This window comes from Carettochelys insculpta, chromosome 29, assembly GCF_033958435.1.
Source record: "Carettochelys insculpta isolate YL-2023 chromosome 29, ASM3395843v1, whole genome shotgun sequence".
Taxonomy (NCBI): domain Eukaryota; kingdom Metazoa; phylum Chordata; order Testudines; family Carettochelyidae; genus Carettochelys; species Carettochelys insculpta.
The window spans coordinates 15,225,340-15,246,971 of record NC_134165.1 but is presented as its reverse complement, the minus strand read 5'-3'; the positions used below and the strand labels follow the sequence as shown (position 1 = coordinate 15,246,971).

Below are 21,632 nucleotides of genomic sequence, written 5' to 3'. Positions count from 1 at the left end.
TTTGTTAAGTGGTGTTTGTAGTATTCCTACTCCTAGTGGGGAAGAGAAACCTGTTAGTGCTCTAAATATTCATGCAGTAAGACAAATTATGATACTTTGTTGGATTGCTAGGTTAATTGGGAAGTGTTTCTAGTAGATGGAACTTAACTAGTCTTTAATCCAGTGTTCATGTCTGTGTGTTACGAAGCAGATAACTTAATATTTTGGATAAACATCTTTGTGCTTTGAGGCCTCTGCTAACTGTAATGACCTGGGTATCTGGAGTTTCTTTTTGAGAAGATTATAAATTACAAATTGAAAGATTTGTCCTAATGAAATGGGATTGTGTGTAGAATCACAAGGACTTCAGTATGCTTGATCAACAAGATTAAAATAACTTGGTAATGGACTACTTTACTCAAAAGCCAATTAGCCACATGCTGCTGTACACCACGAACTATGTTGTTTAAGCTCAAGAGAAGAAAACGCTACTTGCTTGATATACCAGCGTGAATATGGTAAAAACCCTTTTTAGTAGTCGATCAGTGCTTTAGGCTTCAGGCAGCAGAAGCAACTTTTGTAGCTCATTTAATAAATGTAACCCAGGCAAATAGACCATGGATGGGTGTATATATATATATATCAAGTTGGTACTGTACTTCCTACAGTAAAAGCATAAAAATTTAAAAATATTTCCCTACTCATGTTGTTATTACATTTGGAAAACATTGGGTTTTTTAAGTCTAAATTTCAAGCTGCTTTAGAAAAACTAATTTTTATTTCTGGCTTCTTTATTTTATGTAATCAGCTGACTGACTGCACAGCCCTGGAAATACCTTGATTGCTGCAGAGCCAGAAAAAAAATCCACAAATTGTTTTTTCTTTGTCCTATGTAATCTATGGGTTTAAACTAAATACTGGAGTGTTTAAAGTGCAAAAATGCCCAATGTTTATTTTGGTTGTTTCTTACTGGTTTAAAAGGTTAATATTTGTCTTTGTACAGATTTTATTGAACTATACCATACAGCATATATGACACAGCTTTTCTGACTAACTGCACTATCCTTTGACATTTTTTAACTTAAACTACTCTTTGGTTATTTTAATTTAAAGAGATGCATCCACTCTTTTGTTAAAGTGCTTTATCTAAGCCTTTCATCTAAGAACCATATTGCAGTTTCTCTTTTGGTCAGTTATTTGCACAGCCTGTGGTTGTGAACGTTGTGCAACTATATGGAACTGAATCTGCCATACATTTTGAGAGAATTTGTATATCTCTTTGCCTGGCTGGTCAAGAACTCCCCCTAAACAGTAAGAGCTGGGAGCACCAAATTCGGTATACAGCTTCCTCTTATCAAAACTTACAGCAAGGTCAGGGTTTGGTCGTGCCAAGCCAATAAAAACCATAGAGAAAAGAGACAGAATCACCAGCAGGTGCAAGGGGCCAGGTGGGAGCACAACACCCCCATCCTCTCCCCAACATGGGATTGCCAGAGTCCTCCACTCCCCAGGTGCCCTTTAGGGAGGCTGCGGGGACTGAACCTCCCCTCCCTGATTCATAGTGGAATGTTGCTGGCTGTTCCTCGTCTGAGAGCAAGGTGAAAGTGCTCAGTTTGCTGCACTCCTCACTCTGGGGAGCGCATGGGCAGACAACCCTGTACCTGCCCCAGCTGGGGGACATGCAGCCCTCTTGTAGCTGTGCCCACTGGAACTGCAGCAGCCATGGAGAGAGCTCACCTGCCCCCTCTCCCCCTGCTGCAGTGAGAGAGGGATGAGGTAGCCCTCTTTCCCTGGGGCAGCCTGCACACTGAACCCCTCATCCCCAGGCTCACTCCACAGCAATGATTTCAGTGAAGAACAAAATTCATTGAGTTAAAGGCCTCAGCAACACTGGTTAAATCTTCTAGTCTGCTGTATATTTTAGAGTATCTCCAGTACTACGTTTGTTCAAGAGCTCTTAAACTGTAAGAGCTACGACCACGACATTTGGGATGCAGCTTCCTCTTATCCCAATTTAAGCCAAGGTCAGGGTTTGGTTGTGCCTGAAAAGTGGGAAATGCCTGAAATCCCAGGATTTTCCAGAACATGGAAATGGAGGGGCAGTTGCAGGAGGGATGATATCCGTCAGACTCATCACTGGGGGCAGCGAGCACAGGGACCAGCAACACGGCAGAGTGACCACTGGGGGAAGCTGCAGCAGGAATACCGTGGCCAAGTGCAGATGGGGCTCTCAATCCTGCCTGCCTTCGGATGGGTAGGTACCCCATCCTGTGCCCCACACCCCCGAGTGCTGGCCAGGCCAGCCCTCACCCCAGAGCTCAGGCAGCAGCCTGGCCCCCTCTGGATTCACCCCACAGCTCAGGCCAGTGCTGGGCCCAGCACTGCAGCACGGCCCCAGCCCCCATGGTCCCCCATCCACTCACTGTCCCTACCCTTGGAACTCAGACTGGGTGCAGCGCTGTGGCCTGGCTCCCCCGAACCCCCATCCTGCCTGATGTGAGCAACAGGGTGTGATGGGGTTCAGGGGTCCCCCTGCACTGCACCCCATCCGCTGGCAGGAGAGACTCTCACTCAGCAGGTACAACAGCAGGTTTATTAGGCAACAGATGTCCAGTTTCTCACAGAAGCAACAGCATAGCAGCCAGAGACAGTCCTTCCACCCTGTCCTGGGGGGAAGACCCCGAGGGGTGTCCCTCTGGGGTGTAGCTTTCCCCCCTCCTCAGCTGGCTGCCTTCCAGCTCTCCCTTTTCCTCGCCTCTAACTGCTGCCCCCGATTCAAAAACCCAGCTCAGCTCCTCCCTGCTCTTTGTTCAGGCAGAGGTGTTATCTGCCAGTTGTAGCCCCAGGGTCATCCTTAGCCACTGGGAGCTGCTGCTTGCCTCGGACATCCAGCCTGACTCACCCATGCACTCCCCCCACTCCATCACACAGGGCCAGGGAAAACAGCTCAGTTCCAGCCCCTCTACCTATCTCTGGCTGTGGCTGGGAGCTGGGGCTTGACTGGGCCTCTTCTGCCTGTCTGAGGCGGGAGGGAGCTGGAAGCTGCAGCCCAAACTGTCCCTCATCCACGGATACATGTGCAGGGGTGGGAGGGAGCAAAGCGATCCCCCAACCCAGGGACGGGCAGGAGCTGTGGCCCAAACCACTCCAGCCCCAGGTCCTGTCCCCCTACCACCAGGTGAGATGGGCCCAGGAGTAGCAGGAGAAAAACCCGCTTCAGTTCAGGACCCGAGCAAAGCCAGGTACATCTGCTAGTATTAACATAAAAGTGAAGTTGTGTCAAATTTTCCGAGCTGCATTTCCACCCTGGCAGTTTCAGTTGATAATGTCCTGTTGATTCCATGTACTGCCCTGCCATTTACTGCTTCTCATTCATCAATGCCTATGTTCCTTTGATCCATTACTAAGTATCTTTCTGTATTATTGTCAGGCTTGCTATAGAATGACTTAGAATGGTTGGTAAATGCCTTGGTTTTTTCCAGTACTTAATTACTGCAATGATTTTAATTTTGTCTTAGAAACAAAGATACTGTGTAACTTTTTAGCCAAAGTCTTTTAAGCTCCTCAGATAAAAGGCATTGGAGAAGAGGGCTATATAATAGGTTAGGCTATTTAAGTGTATTACTGCCATATTTTGTCTGAATGAGGCATCTCCCTAGCTGTCTGCTGTTTACAGGAATATGTATTCACGGAAACTCCACAGAGTCAAAAGTACTGCTTTTTTAAATCAAGGTTAAGGCAATCCCATAAAACAGAGGAGTTGAGCTAAAGGGGCTGTAAGGTGCAGTGGGCTCGTGCCCAGGGTCCCCAGAAAAATAGGTGCTCCCATTCCTATTCCACCTGCCTGGGACTCCTACCAGTGAGCGGGGGAAGCCCCAGCATCTTGACCCTGCTCCCTCACATTTCTGGGCAGGTGGATCATGGCTTAGCTGCCCTGCAGGAGTGCTGGGGAGAAGCAGGGAGGAACAGCAGGTAAAAGGGTTGGGAAGGGACCTCCCCAACTTGCTCTGGCCCAGAGCCCCACGATCCCCTAATCTGCTGCTGGTCAGGTGTTACAGATAAAATGTTGATTCTGTATTTAAAGTTGCTGACATCCTTTCACATGCGACTCTGAATCACAAAAGCTGTTCTGTTGTCTGAAAAAATAAATGTTGCATGTGACTCCACATTGTAGTTCTGCTCCTGAAAAGATCCTACAAAAGCAGACTTCTGGCTACTAGTTCTGTGCTCAGATGTGTATGCCAGTGCCACATTCCTGCCCCTGAGCAGGCGTTGTCTTGAAATCCACAGGTGTTCAGTTCTAGCCTTTCTAGCAGCAGGGCCCTTGTGTTACTTACCCTGTACTGCAGGCTCACTGCCCGGGAGCAGGCAGCAGGCTCGGGAAATGAAACTTACACGTGTACTCCTCTGATCCAGAGCACATCTGTTTTGAGCATTGAGGGTGTTTCTATAAGCAGTGATATTCTGCAGGTGCTGGCAATAGGAAAATGTTGATCTGGTTTCCTTTTTTAAGTCAGATATTGACGATTTAGTCAGTTGCTAAATTTCTTGGCTTTTGCAGGGACCTCATTTTATTTTCTCAGTTCCATTTGACACGCCGCACGTTGAATGGTTTGGGTGAGCCTCAAGGCAGCAAAACCTAACCAGTTGCGTTATTTAATTCCAAGAGCCAAAGGCAGCAAGACAGGAGTCTGCATTCCCACCTTTTTCCCAGAGCTTTGCTGACCGGTAAAAGGGCTCACTTATGCCCTGAGCCTTAACTGTGTTCTAGCAGCTTCCTCTGTATTTCCTGATTATAAAAAGTATGTTTGGATTCTGGGACTAGAAGTAAAATGTATTTAAACTGCCTTCTTGGTCTTGTTTGGAAAGCTTCAGTTATAGCAAATGGCACGTTTATAAATCAAATGCATTTGTGTAAGCACCTATATTGTAGGATCTGCTACTGTGCAGTTGGCAAGTGCTAACAATTTTGTGTATCATGTTTGTGTTGCTGCATTCCCTAGACATGTAAACCATATCCTGGGAATGTTTTTAGAACATGTGCCTAAGCAGGGCTTTAATGTCGGCTATTCATTATGCCTCAGGTAAACTCGATACAGCTTTTGCTTTTAAAACAATGGACTAGGAGCTGTAACTTCATGCTCAAGTATTTATGGGTTCCAGTAGGAGTGTCAGTTTTTTTTCCAGATACTTTTGTGCCTTAAGTTTTAAAGTGTGTGTTTCCAAAAAACTAAAATTGCCACTTTTTGAGTTTTTGCATTTGATACTCAGTGTATCTGTCAGGCTTTAGTGGTCCTGAGCCGTGCCAGTTTACAACAGCAAAGAATTCTTTGTTACTGGGCGGGAGGCAGGGCGGAGGGGCGGGTTTGTACCTTGTTGGTTTTTGTTTCATCAGTCATGCTTGACTGTTGTGACTGCCATCAAGGCTCCTGCACTAGTTAATAGAAGCAAGAACAATTACATACATGATTTCGGTAGTTCTTTTTCTTCACCTTAAAAATATGCATTGCAGAGAGGACTATTCCTGGTTTAGTTAGTTTACCATGTTCTTTACTGGAATAAACCAACAGAGGCTATGGGTGTGGTAAGAGAAAAAAGTAAAGCAAAGAATTATGTGCCTTGCTCCAATGGAACATGCTAATGCTCCTTATTAAGAGCGATTCCTAAATGAAAGTTCTACTAAATTTTATTGTCTTGTATAGGACTTTGGGCTCTTGGTCCTGTTCATGATGATCTCTGAACGCACACACACACACACGTTTAATTCTCATGCTAGTGTCCGTTTAGGCAACAGTTTTTAGAATGGGTTGTAAGTTGGCAGCAATGCTTTTATGCATCAATAAAATTGTTTTGTAGAGGCTACACTAACTCTGAATTGCAAGATTTGTGAAACACCAGGCAAGGTCTTTCGGGACTTCTATATGTCTAGATTTGTTTTTCTGGTACTTTTCCCAACACCCTTTAAGCGACATAAATTTTATTTTTAAAACACTTTGCTTAAAAGAGCCCAGTGACACGTGAGTTCTATATGGATGTGGCTAATATAGCAGTTTTCTAACTTATTTCCCTTCTTGTTTTTTACTTTCAGAATCTGTGAAATGGACAATGTGAGCTGCTACCTTCAGACGTCCTGATAAGTTGGTGTTGAGAGGAAGGAGAGAGAGAGAGTGCTGCTTTGTTCCATCAGTAGTATTTCTGAGGACTCTGATTCTCATTTGCCATCCCAACCAGACATTTTCTATTTCCTGTTTGATAAACTGCAGCTGTCAGCCCCATTATTCAAGGGACAGGACTACTAGTTTTCCTGTCATAGCTGAGCATAGAAACACACAGGGATGTCTAAGAAACAAAATCAGAAAGGTAAGGTTACGTGTGAAAGAGGCATGTGTGGGCAGACTAGATTGTGCTTCTGTAATGTGGTTATTGGTTCTGAAATGATCACTTTGGAAAAAGCTTTGACAACTTTGGGGGATAACTGAGCTCCCTGTCTCCTTCCAGATCTAACAATGTAACTGGGCAGCTTGTTCCTGCTACTTTTGTGGAGTCCATATAGTTCTTGGTTCCATTAACGCTTCACTTGTTCATCCAGGTAACAACATCTGATTCCTGGCAATTCCCATGCAGTCTGAACATTGCACTGTTTTTGCAATCAGCCTGTATGGAAATAAGGTCAGAGAGTTGGGTTGATAGTTGTGATCTTCTAGAGCCAACATAATCTCTTGTGGGGATACCCGGCGGAGCTAATGCAAAACGCTCTTTTGCTGTTGCACTTGTGACTGTGAATAGTCCTACATATCAAACGTTGGACTTGATCCAGTTATGGGCATTCTGTGGTCCATTAACACTTTGTATGATTATTCTTTCGCTCCAGAAGTGCTTAACAGGTTTGCTTCCTTTTAAAAATGGTGTAGCAGTGTCTTTGTCACATGCTCTGTATGCAGTTAAAGTACTTGTAAAGAATGACTCCGTATGCATAACATCTCAGTAAAAAGCATACTGTCAAGTTAGAATCTAGTACTTTAAAAGTATGTATTAAAATTCATTTCAGTTACTACATTTTCCTTCGAGTTGTCCTGCCAATTTATGTCTCTAAAATTGCTGTCCTAATTTTGAAGTGCCTTTCACAGAGCAAGAAAAGAGAAGCAACAGGGAAACGGAGGGATGGACTAGCTACAGAGTGCTGTCAAAAGCACAAATTACACAAGCTGAAATCCTAGCGGAACATAACTTTGCCTCTTATCTTTCCATTGTAACAATAGCAGGCCCATATCCTGTGGTGGGGTTCACCCAGGGAAATTTCTGTCTCTCCTTAAAGGAAAGGGAGTCGCTTGCAATCGTGGGTCCATCTGCATTGCAGGAACAGGATCTTATATTCTCCTGTAAAATGTTCTGACAGAAGCCTGAATTTATTTTTCCCCCCGTAAGTTGAATGACCCTTTCAGTATTTTTCTTTTCCAGCTTCTGGCATAAGTGGCTAGACCAAATTCTAGACAGCAGTTTTTGTCCACATTAGAGCTAGTGAAAGGTTCAGGTTTGATGTAGGATAAATGGAGGTCATCTTGCCAAAGGAGAGGCAATGACCATGTAAGTTTCTTCACACTGCCTGGTGAGACATTCCCCGCTTGCCCTAGGGGTCAGTTCTGGGAGCAGTTGTTTGCTCTCCATGTCAAAATTCAGGCACTAGGCTTGATGTCCCAAGTGTGTGTAGGTAGTTTGTTCTGTTTTTCTTTTCCCGGGCCTAGTGTTTGGAATTCTGTGTGGACTGAGCCATTTGCTGGAACTTTAAACAAGAGCATGAGTTGTGGCTGTTTGCACCTACCTAATAGGAACCAGTGTGAAACCCCCTACTTGTTTTATAGACATTGAACAGATGCCAAATGGTGTATGAGACCACCTTTTGGTCACCACTTTCCCGAACTGGCTTCAAAGTAGTGACCATTGAAATGTCTTTGACATGGGATCCAAAAGTCCAATACACACATGGATGTTTTACCCCAATAGTCACCAACTGTTCCTGAAAGAGTTTCTTCCTGGCTGTGGCCCTCAAAAGTTGGGGTTTAGTCTCAGATTCTGGTTTACATATCACGCTTGATCCTAGAGCATTTTCTCATCCTAGCTGGACTCTCCTCCTTGCCAGCTCCAATGACAGATGTGATCCACCCTATGAAAAAATTTTTGACAGCTTCTGTCCTAGACCTACACGCTAATTCTGGAGTACATGGTTTTTCCCGGATGTCTGAAATACCAACACTGCCTTAATTAGGGTCACATTAGTAGGCTCTGCTGTAATGTCTGGAAATAGGTACAACAACTAAATAGTGAGTGACATCTCATTTAAAATTATTAGCCCACTTGTCCTTGAGTGACTGTATAGGTTTGTATTTCTGTAACAGGATTTGTTTGTATCCCAGAGAACAAAGGTCAGTGGGAAAATAGATGACTAACAGCTCATGGTAAAGTCAACTGTTTATGCAGATATTAATATCAGTTGGTGATGAGCTGATTTTTTTTTTATTTACACGTTAATGGGCTTTTACATCATTCCCACAATTTGTTGAAGAGCGACCTCCTGCTGTTCTTCATTTGAGTGTCTTACTGAAAAATAATAAATTGCCAAATAACTTTTAGTTGGGAAAAGAAACTTTTAGTCTCCCTCTGAAATTTTATATAAGCTTACCTGTTTTTCCTATTTTGCTTGAGTTGCTAGTGTTAAACAAACACTCTGGCAAAACTGAATACAGGTTGAACCTCTCTAATCCAGCACCCTTGGGACCCAACCAGTGCTGGAAGAGAGAATATGCCGGACTACAGGAGGTCATTATTGTCTAGCACGTTACCAACACTTTCACTGCTTACTGGGCTCTTAAGAGACAGTTGGGGTAAATTACAGCACAGAACACTGCAAACCAGGACTGGTAGCGGTAAACAAACCTCATGGGATCACAGGAAACTTTGCCACACCCGTGAGAAGTGGTCATCCACCTAACTAAAGTCATGCTGGCTTATGGATGTTGCCGGAAGAGAGTGTTCCAGATCAGAGGTTCAACCTGTACCAATTTTATCCCTGACAAAGAATATAATTACTAGCTGTATGGTGATGGTTGAAATTTTAATTTGTTTTAATTACAGCCTTGATCCTGCAAATATTTATGCAAGTACTTAATTTTGATTTCATTGGAACTACAGTTATGTCTGTCATGGGTTTTGTTGACATCTCATATCTCCAATGAATCCTACTGCAATCCCCACCCACATCCTGCTTCCTTACCACATCTAGATAGTACTATCTGATGTGGTGGGCACACAGTTGCTCAATACGTAATCTTGCACCCATGTGTACCTAGGTTAGCTGTGATCTGAATGAAGTTGCTTTACATCATGCACGTGCCTTTTTGGCCTGCCAGTTGCATCTGCCTCTCCAAGTGACATGAAAAATAGGGTTTTGGAGCTGGATTTTGTAATTGTGCAGTAGCCAGATCAAATTTAAACCCTACAACATGTAGTCTCTGCAACAGCCACAAAATCTACACAAGCGCGTTCCTGTCACAGACCACGGAAATATACAAATATCCATCTGGTTTAGCTTCACGGCCGTCTGTCCCCACTTGATATTCTCACATCCTGTGTTCCAATATCCACCTGATATTGCCTTGGGCACTTTCAAAGTGGAGAGGTTTTCAATATGTGCATACATCATAGTTTGAAACTAACAGGCATGTTAGATCCATTTCTTCTTTTAAATTAGCCATCATCTTGTTTGCTTGCATACTTTGACTCGTCATTCTCACAATTAAAGTAGCTTTATTCCCTATGTTAACTATTCCTGGTAGAATAGTAGCAGAGAGGTAGCCATGTTAGTCTGTACTCCAACAAAAGAAACCAGCAGAAATGTAGCACTTTGAAGACTAACAAATGATTTATTTGATGATGAGCTTTTGTGGGACAGACTCACTTCTTCAGGTCTGCCCCACAAAAGCTCATCACTGAATAAATCATTTTGTTAGTCTTTGAAGTGCTACATTTTTGCTGGTTTGTTTAATTCCTGTTAGAAAACGACTTCCTGCTTTTGTTTCTCTTCTTTCGAATCTTTGCTTTCCTTGTTCTTTATTGTAGAAGCTGAGCTGCTGAGGCCATCTTTTAATGTAATAGTAATTGTTAATTATTGAAACTATTGGTGGATGCATGGGTAGCCATCTTGCAGCTAAGGGTGTAATAAGATTTAGTTGTAAGCCTTGTGGATACCCTTCTGCCTTTCTTTAAAAGAAGTCCTTGTAAATCTTAGTAAATTTTCTGAACAGTCGAAGGAAATTGGTCAAGGAATTCTGGGTTTACAGCTAATCTTTCTCAAACCTTTTGCAAACCATTGTTTTGGAAAGAGGGTAATTGTAACTCAAATTGCTTCAATAGTAGACCTTCGTAATATTGTTATGTAGGTTCACAGGGTAACCATGTTAGTCCATAACTTCAAAAACAAGGAGTCCTGTGGCATCTTACAGACCAACACATTTATTAGATCATGAGCTTTTGTGGATAAAACCCACTTCATCACATGGGTGGAAATAACAGTAATAATCCAGTGCATATGTATCAGCAAAAAAAAAAAAAAGTTACCTGTCATTATTAGGACCAGTTAATGAAGCAAATTAAGCTGGTTGTGTCTCATTCATGGCATGAGATGTAGAGGAGTGGGTATTAAAGAGGGGAAATTGTCCTTGTAATGTGATAGCCAGTTAAGATTTTTTTCCCGGCTTAGGTTGGTGTCAAATTTGTAAATGAATTCCAATTCAGATGTCTCCCTCTTGTAGCTGGGCAATAAAATTCTTTTGTAGAATGGCCACTTTTAAACCCATTACTGAATGTCCATTTAGAAACTTTGGGCGAGACTTCCAAATATGCCTCACGCCCGTCTTTAAAAGGGGCTTCGGCACAGGAGCCAGAGTGCCACTGACTCTGTGGGATTTAGGTGAAAGTGCCTTAGTCTTTTGAAGATTAGATGTCGACTCCTTAAGACAATTTTGATAAATTTCCCTCCTTATCTGTTAATTTTCTGTGTATTTATTTTGAACTGATTTGTGTGCTACCTTTAGTCATTTAATCAATGAACATTTTGAAGTGAATGGATTTCTCAATGAAAGCTTTCTACCTGAAAAAAGGAGTTGTTGGCCTCAAAGGATTTTCCTGGGAGCTCCTACACTGAAATGGACTTCTGCTGGAAGGCTCTGGTCCTTAAGTCAGGATTTGGGTATGCAAGGACTCTGTGGGTATGTCTACACCCCAAGCCTTATTTGGAAATAAGATATTCCAGAATAGGTATTTTGAAGTAACGCCCCTACAGACAATGTATTTTGACATAGCACTTAGCGATTTCGAAATACATAGTCTGAACATGCAGAGCCTATTTTGAAATAGAGCCGTTGGATGTGCTGTGGCTTATTTCAAAATAGTCACTATCCACAGCACCTATTTCAAAATAGGCACTATTCCTCATGAAATGAGGTAACCAATTTCAAAGTAGGCCAGCTGCTATTTTGAATTTCTTTCGAAATAGCAGTTGTGTCATGTGAACATGAGGATGGCTATTTTGAAATCACAGCTGCTACTTCAAAAAAACTTTGCTGTGTAGACCTACCCTCAATAGAGATGTTTGAACCTGGCCTCCGTTTTTGGTCCTGTCTTCGTTTTGTTTTATTACCTTAACATAATGAACAGATTTTAATTGCTTTGTTTAAAAAACTAAAAGCCTGACTAGATAAGGAATATTTTTATTCTCCGATACTTTTTCTTTTCCCTGAGAAAAGCCACCTCCACTTCACAACAGCCTCAGTGAGAACTATTGAAAGACTTGTCAGCAGCCCTGTAACTATTTTTAAATAGCACAGCAGTTTTGAAACCAACTCATGGGTCCCTCTGTTTGCTCTCACTGAAACACCAGAGAGCAGAATTTTGCTGTGAACTGTTGCGAAGGATATTTTTAAAATCTTTTGAAAGTCTGCATGCAAAGTATTGGCATCTGTTCACTTTGTACCTTTTGCATGTTGCTGTACTACATATCTTTTACTGAAAGATACATGCTGTGAAGAAACAATGGTACTTGAACCCAGTCCTGTGATCCCCATTTGAAATCTAACTTCTCGAGTCTGGATGCAGCCCTGTTCTGAGTTATACGGTAGGTTTCATTAAATCTGTGACTAACTTCTTCCTTGTGGAACTGCTGAGCGAGTCAATGGAAAGATACTCTCAGTGGTGCTGTCTGAGTAAATATTTTGGTTAGTTTGATGGCTCTGCTGATTCATGGCTGCCTGAAATAATAGCATCATTGTATGTATTGCCAATCTCTTCGCTTCGCTTTCATTTGCCAGCCTGGCCCCTCTGCTGCCAGTTACTTTGCTGCTTCCCCTCGGGGTGGGAGTAAAGAAACGTACAGGCTGCTGCGTAGCATGAGAGGCAGGCATGTCAGTAAAGCTGCCGCACTGTGGAAAGAGTTCAAGTACAGTTTATGCAGGAAATTGATACTCCAATTGTAAAGGACTCTTATGAATTTTCTCTTGGCGACCTTCGTTAGCAGCCCTTTCCAATTTATAAATCAAGGTCACTTTATAACACTGCCCATGCTGTGAATTTGAGCTTCTGATCAGAACACTTCAGCAGAGCTCTTTCTGCCTCTGACCTGGGCTAAAGTAGCTGCTTCGACTCAGAAGTTTTCTGGTAGCTTTGTTGATAATGCACAAGGGAGAAGAGTTTCCAACATGCTCTTCTGTCATTGATAGGAGTCCAAACTTGGCTTGTGAGTGAAGTCAACAGATTTGACATGAACAGATGCTGCCCACAGTCGAAAGGGGAGTAAGAAGTTGCTGGATATATTTATACCATAACAGTCAGTGTATTGGAGAATTAACAGCATTGTCTTTAGGTAAATTGCTGGAAACGTGCAGTTGTAATTTAATTTGTGGTTACAGATGGGGAGTACATGGAGTAAAGTGAAAATTCTGCTGTTTAAATTATGGTTTGTTGCTTAGGTTTCAGCCAGGTTTTCCCTCCTCTTGATGTGCAGACCTTGGGTTAAAATCGCCAGCTGTGACTTACTGTCACCCGTAAACTGTAGTGAGCCAGTGACTGCTAAATTGAATCGGTAGGCGATAACTGGATGAGTAATTAGAGATGCTTCAGAATGGTTTCCACCTGTCTCTGGAAAGTGCTGTGCTTTTAAGAGCCCTGTCTCCAGACCATCCAATTTTCCTTCGTCTTCTGGGAGTTTTGCCTGTATAACTAAATTGTCAGGTTGAAATGACTGGCTTTAGAGTCGAAATGCTGCTGCTGCTCACAGTGCCTGAACAGTATACGGGCTCCCTCAGCACTAATTGATGTGCGGAAATGCGTACCTGGTTCTTTGGCACTAGGTCTTTGGGGAACATGACACCTTTTAAAATACTGTTTTTACTGCTGTTCTCTTCCAGCCCCTCGGTCTCCAAATGGCCGTATGTCTGTACACTGGGTTTGCATCTCATTGACCAATTCAAAGATCAGCCTATTCCTCAAGAAGAGGTCTCTGTTGCTACCTCACAAATGTCTAAACAGAGCGTCCTATGTAGGGCAGGGTTAATCCGCTCACATGTGAAGGAATTTTTTTGAATCCTGTCACACGGAGTCTCATGGTGGTTAGACAGTATAAGACTGTCAGTCAGGTTTTTTTAATTAAAATTTGATAAGCTGAAAACCTTCAAATACAGTGTTTTTTATTTGACTTTACAGAGGCTGTATCCTACTTGGAAATGTATTAAAAATGTTGTTTGAGGAAAGTAGGAATAGAAGTGAATTTTGTCTGGACAGACACCTTGTGTGCAGCTGCCACTGTTTTCCCCGTGGCTGACAGTACAATGAGATCACAACAGACAGGGGCCCGTGTGCTGTTAAAAATAGCTTCCTTAGAAACAGGTTGAGGCCTCAGACCCAGATTTCTGTATCTGAGCAGGCTGTTACATGAGTGATTTGAGGTGGGAGTAATTTAAGATACACGTTTATTGATCAACCTGTTTTTATTTTTTATATTTCATTGGTGTGTGAAAGAGACGTTCTTTTCTAAAGACCCCAAAGGAAAGTACAAGTTGCCATTTAGGAGCAAAAACCACACATGAAGCTTTAACCTGACTTCTCCGCACCCTGGAATGCCTTGGCTAAGCTATGCTTTGTAAACCTAAGGTGTCTGTACAGTCTGGCTGAAGTGAGAATGTTTATAATGTCACTCTGAATGTTTATTCTGATGTGGCATTATCGGTGATTGAGGGGGAAAACAGTGAGCTTTCAGGTGATTAAAGCCGCAGTGGGCAGTTTAGAGAATGTGGATTCTGGTCCCAGTTGTGTAACTCTGTGGAAGGCATCTCATGTCTGTGGCTCCAGTCGCCATTCTGTAGAACTGCAGTGATATTTCCACAAAGGTGGGAAGTACAGCAAGATATGAAATGCAGTGTAGATTAGAAATAGATTCATCGCATTGTGCATTCTTAGAGCATGATGCCCCAAGTCCTGGTGCCAGCAAAACCAGGACAGCTCTTGGGATTTAGGTCTTAGTTTTATAGAGCATTTTTACAATGAATTTTGAGGTCTAAATTTCTTCACAGGTCTTCTGTGCCTTTCAGGAATTGCAGAAGGTGGTAGATCAACGGCAAAGTAATGCTATTTTCTTATTAGTCTAATTTGATCGAGGCAGTTCCCCTTATCCAGTAATGCTCAATGATCATTCAGGTTTGGTCTTCTGTGCAATATCCACTATTGACTTTTTTTTTTTTAAATGATCTCTGTGATCTAGGAACAGCTGAAGAGAATGTGTAATTGAAGCATATTAAAGTTGCTCTGAGCTTCCGTGAAATTCCGTTTCTTAAATAGCTTTTTAATTTCATATTAGCTACAGTCTGATATGTTACGCCAGAGAGAATGTGAACAGCTACCTCCGACCTGAACAGCCACTGTGACTGTAGGTGATTCACAGTTGAGCTGAAGTTTTACTGGGGGTGGGATTTCAAGCATATGCTGCCTCATTCCTCATAGTTGCCATTTCCTTTACTGGTAGAGGAAGGAGGACTGCCATTTGTCTAGAGCATGATTTGAGTTGTTGGGCAGGGAGCAGAGACCTAAGTGAGCTTTCCAGGAGCTCTTGTAACAACGGGATATAGGCAGTGCCTGTGACATCAAGGCCAGTGTTGACTTAGTGTGCCGTACCAGGCAGTGGGTAATGGACCATGGTTATCTACTGCAGAGCAAGACGGTAACCAGACCAGCCATGTGCAGGAAGATTTTTTTTGACTTAGATTCATCATGCTGCCTTTGAGACAAGGCAGGTCTCCATTCTCAGAATGTGTGTGATGTTATGTTACTCTAATGTAGCCTCTGTTAGCTGTCAAGAGTACCCCGGTAAAGTGTTCTTCACTACTGCTTCGCCGCAGTCCAGCAGTGAAGGTACTTCACTTCCCAGAATTTCTGAAATACCTTTCTGAGAAGAAAATATTTTGATTGCCTGCCTCACAGTCTTGTAACGTTTGTCTTGACCAGAAAGCCTGCCCGAAGGAAAGCGTAAATTTTGTCCCGTGTGTAATGGGTGGGTTTTTGTGAGTCTAGGAAGGCTGGAATTGTGTAACAAATAAGTTATATCTGAACTTGTTCACTGCCTGTTGAAGACCAAGAGAATTGTTTTGTTTTTTGTTTGTTTTCTCTCCCTCCATTCTTGTGGTATTTGGTGGTGAATCATTCTACTTACTAAAATGATTCTGGAAACCAGCCCGTTTCTCATGATGGCCCCTTCCAAGTGAAATTATAGTTAATAAAGGGACTGTAAAAATTGTATTAGATTTTATCCTCCTTCCGTGAATCCGTGGCTAATGATTTTAGCTTATAAATTAAAAGATTATTTTTCTAGCTGCTGGTCCTACAAATTTTGTGAAATCTAAAAATCCACCTGTGTTCTGATTTGTGACTCGAGCACATTACGCTTGTGAATTTGCTATCTAGTGATGCTGTACAAGACCAGCTAGAACCCACCTCAACCTGCCAGAGCTGTATTGTCTGTGCAGGGCTAATGGGAATAAGAACTTGGTTTCCATATGGTCTAGTAGCAAGTATACTGAATGAAGTGTTTAAAACTGAACCATATAGGTCTGTGTGCCGTTAAGGAGTTGGAGATTTTGCATGTCTCCACCTCTAACTTTTCTGACCCCATAAGGTGATGGTTTTGTGATTGATTATAACACTTTCAGTATCGAGCACTAAATAGTGAGCATGCTACAGAAGATACTTCCTGTCAGGAATAACAGGAGATGGAGAGTCAAACAACTAAAGTACATCATAAGATGTACCGTATATGTTCTTCGTCATCCCCCAGCTCCCAGCTTTTACTTGTTTAGAAACTCTGACCTGGGTCACTGTCTGTCTTTACCCTGGAGGGCACACTGTCTAGTCTTTGAGGGATGGGATTTCTTTAAACCCAGTGGTGCAGTCAGGGTGAGGCTCTTCAGAAGTGGGAGGAGGAGGGGTTATATAACAAAGTCACTCACTCTGCCTCTACAGAACCGCACTGTAGAAGTCATGTGGCTGTGCACAAACCTTTTTGAAACAATAGTTGAGTGTGAAAGAGCACATACAGCTCCCTAAAGACCTATGTTTTGCTGCTCAGGGAGTACGCATCTTTTCCCCAGCTAGCAGTATCGGTATTTGCCTCACATCCGTGTTATAGGAACAATTGTTCTATTACCTGGTGACTTTTAATGGCCCGTAGCTTAAGCAGAGTGCTGTGATCGACTTTATTAACAAGACAAAAAAGCAGTCTGGTAGCATGTTAAAGAATAACAAAATAATTTATTAGGTGATCAGCTTTTGTGGGACGGACGCCCTTCTTCAGATCAGGTTAGGTGACGATGTTAGAGCTCCACATACCTAGGGAGAGGGGCATTCTATTTCGTCCTTCAAATTTCTCTTCACCAGTGCAAATGGAAAGAGTTTGCGTTGCTATCAGCCCTTGCTTTAACTGTTGGCACTGCCACTTGTTTTCTCTGGCATCTTCCAAAGGACTGGGCACAAGCCCTACTGCTATAGATAAAACACATTCTCTTTTTCCACAGGTGCACCCTGTTGAGTTTGAAAAGGTCCGTCAGTTGTATAAATGGTCATATTTATCTAACATTTCAGGTGCACCTAAACAGTGATCTAGACTAGGTAATTGAGAGCATTAGAAGAAGCACCAAATGCCACCAAACATGGTAACGTCTCTTGTGCCGTGATTGATCATAGTCTCGGAAATGTGGTTTGAAATAAATGGGGATTACTGCACAGCTCTAGCTCCTGACATGTGTACATAAAGGAGCATTGAACTGGAAACAGCTGCATTTGAATTTAAAAAGGAAAGGTACATTCTAGTGGTGAACAGCTCGTACGCCAAGCTTTAACACGTTAAGCATGGCTGGCTTTTCTTTTATATCAGCCCTGATGTGAGTGCCATGCATTGAAGGGACTTATTACTGGAGTTGTAGTCAGAATAGACCCAAATGTTCAAGCAGCATGGAGTGGTTTTTTTTCTGTTCTCTTAAAGAAGCCTGAGTTAATTTGTATGATAAATAGTGGTCTAATAAAAGCACGGAACTGGAGTTGTGATGCCCTCTTCCTTATTGATTCTCCTCTCAAGAGGAGACAAGGTTATGAACAAAACAGCAATTTAGGTTGTCACATCAAATCAGTGGGCCGGCTGCTGTGTGGTTTATATTTCAGTGCTACAGAGATCTGGCCTCACTTATGCTGAACTAAATGACTCGTGTTATATTTATACGTGGAACTGAAGCTTTCGAAAAGAGTGTGACAGTGAGATATCCATTGATACAGTCATAACATTTTTAATGGGAGTCAGGATTTTATGAAAGGTGTAGCAATGAGTAATTTAACTGCTGTCTCTTCTCTGACGCGTGTCAGTGCTATCAAGCCCGCTGTATGGAAACCGCCCTCTCTAACAGCTAGCAAACTTACTGACCTTCTGAGCTGTGTACAACTGTCTTCAGATGTTTGAGAGCTGGGATGTGGCTGCCCCAGGGTTCAGGATTTCAGCCCTGCTGCTGGTGAAGTCCCAAACCCCAGCAGGTCTGTTGTGCTGGGCCAGAACCCTGAGACTCCCCTGCCCACTGGGCAGAAGCTCTTACCCCACCACCCTGCTGCATGTCAAAGGTCTCAAGCCCTCCTCCCCTGGGGGGTGGGGTTCTGAGAGCCAAACTTTGCCATCCCTGCTCTGTAACGCTTGGGAGTGCTACCCTGCAATACGTAATGTGTGCAGTGTGGCTCAAACAAGAGGAATTCTCTAAGGTCCTACACAAAAAATATTCAGCCACAAGAAGAAATTAAGTCATTCAGGAAGAACTGGATTCCAGACATCTGAATCCAGGTGAAGGCTGTACAGAATAGTACTCGCTGCATTTTCAACTCCACTGTGCGAGTAACCCTTGCATTAGCTGACATACAATAGTTAAAGCACATTTGGAATCCTTATTTACATCTGTGCAACCAAACTTCAGTGGTGTTAAAGGTTCTGCTTGGGGCCAGGATCTGGCCTGATGTCTTCAGCTGATATTTTGGGACATCACATAGTCTGACTTCATGTGAAGTAATGAGGCTCTTACAGAGAAAACCACTGTATTAAACGTGCAGATCCCAAACTGCACACTCTTAGAAATTAAGAGCAGTCTTAAAAATGAGTTTGGTGCTTTGCAGGGTTACAATGGCTTTCTAATTGAACTGCAAAACATTTAAAGGAAAAAGTTTAAGATCCCAAATTTGTAACTATGTACAAATAGGATTACAAATATTACCATTTAGAAATAGCCGTTTTCCAGCTGCTTGCCGATCTCTTCTGGCAGTTAACTGTCACTCCGTGCCTAAGACAGAGTAGGGACTACTAGAAAACAATATATACAGAACGTAAAATTCCAGAAAATAACTTGCATTCATGACATGTAAACGGATGTAAAGCAAGTGTTGAGGGTAAGCAGGTTAGACGTAAGGTCATGGTAGCATTGCGTCCAGCAGAGTATTGTAATCTGCTGTTTCAGGACCGCGTAGCATTTCTTGGGGCGTAGAGGGTATAAGGAGACTTCTTCGCAAAAGAGAGTTTGAGTGGGAATTGGGCATATTGGATTTACCAACCAGCTTTTTTCATGGGTACAAACCATAAGACTGTTAAGAGTTAAACAGCAGGAAATACAGCGCTTCTTGTCTCCAAGGCCTGGAAATAAGGGAAAATTTGCTGATGAGGCTGGAATGGGAAGAGAAACAGAGTGAGGCAAAATTTAACCATTCATCCATGTCTTTAGTAAGCAGCTGCCCTTTCCATCAAACATCGGTTCTGTCCCAGGACTTGGAGGCACCTCTGTTTAAATTCTACCTTGGTGTCTGAGAACTAGGGATGCCAATGTGGTGTCTCAAAATCCAGGGTGAATTATTTAGAGAAGGTGAGGGAGAGGTTAGGTCAGTAACTCGAAACTCAGTTGAACTAAACCCTGGAGGCCAGTGACTGATGTGGGTGTAGCTCTTTGGGCAGACTGTGCCTCACTCCAAAGGGTTGTTGCCCTCAGAAGACCCAGCCCGCACTGTAGAAATCTGTCTGTGACTTCACAGGAAATCAGCAGCCTGTCAAGTACAGCGTGGTCTGGTTCAGCCCTTGGAGGGGATGAGCTCCACATAAGCAAACCTGATCTTTTGAAAACTGGTATCACACTTTAAAAAACCCAAGTCCCTGAAGATGCAAAGGTGATGCTGGCTGGGGAGGAAAGGAAGTCGGACTTCACAGAGACCTCCGGAGCCTGCCCAGCTGATGCTCGCGCTGAAATAGTGTTAATGTCACCAGCAGCAGCTGTCTGTATGCGCTCTGGGGCTACATGCACTAAAATGTAAACAAGAAGTCTGCAGTATGGAAGTGGAACAAATGGGTGATAGTACCTGTCCCCAGACGACTTGATACCTACACCCTTCAGACCCCCCTGCATGGGCTCACATACCACCCCTGTGGCTGCGTCACGGTAAAATGGCAGGCTTTGACAGACTGGTGTGACCTTTCCTGGCTAGTGGGAACCAAACCTAGTGGAGCTGAGACACTGCTTGGATGGCTTGCCTGCAGTGAACTCAGCTCCTTTGCAGCCATCTTCATCCAGCTGGAGTCAACAGCTACCAACTTGTTTTTAAGTCTTCACTTTAATGTATTGCAGCTAGGGTAGGTGACGTCCGAGTCCTGACAGAGAGTTTGTTTCCACCACAGGGCAGAGAAGTGGAAACGCTTTCAGGATATTTGACTGAAAGGCAGAAAATAAATGTTATGTAGCTCTTAGCAGATACTACTGGATGCCCTTCAGACCCTGTTTTCAAAGCGTCCGCAGTTTATCTTTCCAGAGAGGTGGAATTGCTCAATATAAAGTAAAGGTTGTGGTGGGGAGTTTCCTTATTATTGAGCCTGATTGAAGCACATTCTCCAAAGTTAGACACCGAACTACAAAAGCTGCACTGGGCTGCTCAAATTCAATGTAACATAGTGTGTCAGACCAGCTCTGGTGGCGGATTATGTTGCTGGCTTCCTGCTGTGATCTGCAGTGCTTCATTCTTTATTTCAGTTGGCCCGGAGCTGAGGGATGAATCAGAATGTCGGTGACGGTTAAAGGCTGTAATACAAACTGTAATTCGCTGCACATTTAATTAAAGATGCGGCTGGCTGAAATAGTTTGCTTTTTGAACATGTTGAATCATTCTTAATTTTTTTAATAAACTGAAACATTTCTTTTTTATTTTTAACATTTTTTGTGCCTGGGGTCAGGCAGGAGCAGCCTTTGGCTTGATACTTGGGACTTTACAAAGGGTTTATTTAGTAAAATGGTTTTTATGAAAATATTCCCAAAGAACAACGGGTGCCAACTTCTCTGATGTTGCACATACGTGTTCTGTGTTTCCTGAAAAACACATACCGTTCATGCTAGCCAATGCAGCGGCAGTTCGTAACTTGGCTGAGTGTTCCAGATATTAGAGCCCTTCTTATTGGCAGCAGGGTGAAGGTCCCTTCAGCACTGCTTAAGTGATGAGATTAACATTGGCCTTTGTGGGGCTTGTGTTGAGGGCATAACTCATCAGCCAAGTGCAGCTTTCCACAGACCTTATCCCTTTGGTGGACTGTCCCGTGGCTTTTCATCACAGACAAGGTCATTTGGAGAGCCTTAGTTTTGTCCCATTGACACTCTGGTTGCAAGGTAGGATACGGTGTGCTGGATTGATCTGCCTCATGGTCTTAGGTTAGGCTATAATTTGTTGGAGTCTCTGCTGCTATTTCTGCTCCACTGATTGCATGATAGTTAGCCAATTAATATTATACTTTTGCAGGTGATAAAGTCAGACCAGTTATACTGGACCCCCAGCCCAATATCTGGTCTCTGGTGGTGGACAGTGCCAGAGCTTTAAGAGAGTGTACAGGACAGGGCGATTGGGGTGATTCTCCACCTCTTCCCCTCCAGACTTCTGTATACGCTGAGCGTAGGGTTGCATTCTTGGCCATGTTGGCTGACAGCCACTGGCTGATGTGTTCACCATGAACTTACCCAGTTCTCTTTGGAACCCAGGTATGTTTTTGGCCTTACAGCATTCCCTGGATACAC

The 21,632-nt window shown here is 43.1% G+C and overlaps 1 protein-coding gene across 2 annotated transcripts in view; it reads left to right on the top strand.

The window, feature by feature from the left end:
• SPATS2 (spermatogenesis associated serine rich 2) overlaps window positions 1-21,632 on the top strand; it is a 40,386-nt gene that overhangs the window by 5,070 nt on the left and 13,684 nt on the right. For both annotated transcript variants that reach the window (XM_074980300.1, XM_074980301.1), the window contains one exon: window positions 6,068-6,339. In XM_074980300.1, coding sequence (XP_074836401.1) covers window positions 6,315-6,339 — 25 coding nt within the window. In that variant the 5' untranslated portion in view covers window positions 6,068-6,314. The remainder of the gene's footprint in view (window positions 1-6,067; window positions 6,340-21,632) is intronic.